This window comes from Penaeus vannamei, chromosome 9 (genome assembly GCF_042767895.1).
Source record: "Penaeus vannamei isolate JL-2024 chromosome 9, ASM4276789v1, whole genome shotgun sequence".
Taxonomy (NCBI): Eukaryota; Metazoa; Arthropoda; class Malacostraca; order Decapoda; family Penaeidae; genus Penaeus; species Penaeus vannamei.
Window position 1 is genome coordinate 34,151,703 of NC_091557.1, and position 2,500 is coordinate 34,154,202.

Consider the following 2,500-nt stretch of genomic DNA (forward strand, 5'->3'; position numbering starts at 1 on the left):
CAGACGTACCCCTTTTTCCTCGCGTAATTTCCCCTTCCTCTCTCTCTCTCCCTCTCGCCCTAGATCGCGGCCTTCCTGTACTACGTGCCCTTCTACTCGGAGGCCTTCTGCAGGGAGATCGTCGAGGAGATGGAGCACTACGGGAAGTGGCAGGAGGGCGAGGAGGTGAGCGGCCTTCGTGTGCGCGTGTGCGATTGCATACACGCACGTATATACACGCAGGTGCACGCACGCACACGCACACGGACACGCACACGCACACGGACACGCACACGCACACGCACACGCACACGCACACGCACACGCACACGCACACGCACACGCACACACACACGCACACGCACGCATATAGATAAATAGATATAGATATATATAGATATGCATATATTTCTAAATACTTTACATGAGTACCTGTGTACATACACGTATACAATTAGCATACGGACTTTCAGTGTTTGTTATGGTATATTTATTGAAGCAGGATTTCTCTTCTAAAAATATTGCCGGATCGAAGGGAAATCTTTTGCAAAAATACGAATTGCGTGGAAAGAAAATAAGAAAATGTCAGAACAAAAAGATTGAATTGTTAGTACATTAGCTAAATAAACTCTTCGCGTATTTTCGAATTCTGGATAAGATTCAGAAGGGCAGGAAAATATTTGCAGTAAAACAGAGTGCATCTTATATTCTAGGATAAATTCATATTGGCATAAAAATATGTGCAGTAAAACAATGTCTTATATTCTAGGATAAAAAAATATTTTGCTGTAAAAGTTCATAGATATATAAAGCTATATAATATTTTTTCTTGATTTACTATTTGTTCTTTAAGGATTTATAATTTCTCTTATCACTTTAGCATGACATCCAGATCCATGTACAATATAGATTTAGAATTTATGCTCGTTGATAAAAAAAATCTTCCCTTATACCACTGATTCTTGTAATAATTCCCCGTTAAAAAAAAAAAAAAAAAAAAAAAAAAAAAAAAAAAAAATATGCAGACCCCGACGACCTCCACCCCGGAAGGCTATCTCCACCATCTCCACCATCATCTTCACCATCTCCACCATCATCTTCACCATCAATCTTCCCCCCAAAAAACCCTTCCATCAGACCTCCCTTTCTCTCGCAGGACAACAGGGAGGTCGCTCATCAGTACACGAGCACGAACATCAACCTCGAGGAGATCGACTTCGAGTCCGAGTACTTCGTCATCCTTAACAGTCTCCATAAGGTGAGGAGGGAGGAGGAGGAGGGAGGGAGGGAGGGAGGGAAAGAGGGAGGGAGGGAGGGAGGGAGGAGGAAGGGAGGAGGGAGGGGAGGGAGGAAGGGAGGAGGTAGGGGAGGGAGGAAGGGAAGAAATAGAGGAGGAGGGGAGGAGGTAGAGGAGGGAGGGAGGGAGAAAGGGAGGAGGAAGGGAGGAGGTAGGGGAGGGAGGAAGGGAGGAAGAGGGAGGAAAGGAAGGGAGGGAGGGAGGGAGGAGGGGAGGAAGGGAGGGAGGGAGGAAGGGAGGAGGAAGGAAGGGAGGGAGGGGGGGAGGGAGGGAGGAGGGGAGGAAGGGGAGGGATGGGAGGAGGGGAGGGGAGGGAGGAGGGGAGGGAGAGGAGGGAGGGAGGGAGGAGAGGGGAAGGAAGGGAGGCATGAGAGGAAGGGGAGGAGGGGAGGGAGGGGAGGAAGGGAGGAGGGGAGGAGGGAGGGAGGGAGGGAAGGAAGGAGGGAGGGAGGGAGGGAGGGAGGAGGGAGGGAAGGGAGGAGGAGGGAGGAAAGGAAGGGAGGAAGGGAGGGAGGGAGGGAGGGAGGAAGGGAGGGAGGGAGGAAGGGAGGAAGGGAGGGAGGGAGGGAGGGAGGGAGGAAGGGAGGGAGGGAGGAAGGAAGGAAGGAAAGGAAAAAAGAGGGAAGGGAGAGGAGGAAAGGGAAGAAGGAGGAGGAAAGGGAGTAAGGAAGGAAGTGGAGAGGAGGAAAGAGGGAAGGAAGGAGGAAGAAAGAAGAAAAGAGGAGAGGAGAGAAGGGTGGACAAGGAATGAATGAGGAAAGGAGAGGAGGAGGAGGAGGAGAAGCAGTAGGAGAAGGAAAGGGAGGATGTTGAGGCGAAAGGGAAATATCAGGGAAATAAGGGAATGAGAGAGGGAAGGAAGAAGGTGGGGAGAAGGAAAAATAAAAGGAAGAGCGAGAGCGAGAGAGAGAGCGAGAGAGAGAGAGAGAGAAAGGAACGCAGGAAGAGGGAATATATAAATAAAAGGAGAGGGGGGGAAAAACAGGAGAAAATAAACGAAAAGAAAATAGAAGAGGAAAGAAAGGAGATGGAAAAAATATGAAAACTTAGAGGAAGAGAGGAAGGAAGCGAGAGAAAGAAAAAGGTAATCCAGCGTTGGACAGAAAATAAATATACATTGGAGATACATTTTTGCGCGTGGAAAATAAACATCGGTGAGGAGAATGTGAGGAGAGTGTGAAGAGAATGTGAGGAGAATGTGAGGAGAGTACGGTGAGAGTGTGA

The 2,500-nt window shown here is 48.8% G+C and overlaps 1 protein-coding gene across 2 annotated transcripts in view; it reads left to right on the forward strand.

The window, feature by feature from the left end:
• Positions 1-2,500, forward strand: part of LOC113813273 (multifunctional procollagen lysine hydroxylase and glycosyltransferase LH3) — a 116,424-nt gene that overhangs the window by 102,238 nt on the left and 11,686 nt on the right. For both annotated transcript variants that reach the window (XM_070125616.1, XM_070125617.1), the window contains exons 13-14: positions 64-165; positions 1,136-1,237. In XM_070125616.1, the coding sequence (XP_069981717.1) occupies positions 64-165; positions 1,136-1,237 (204 nt within the window). The remainder of the gene's footprint in view (positions 1-63; positions 166-1,135; positions 1,238-2,500) is intronic.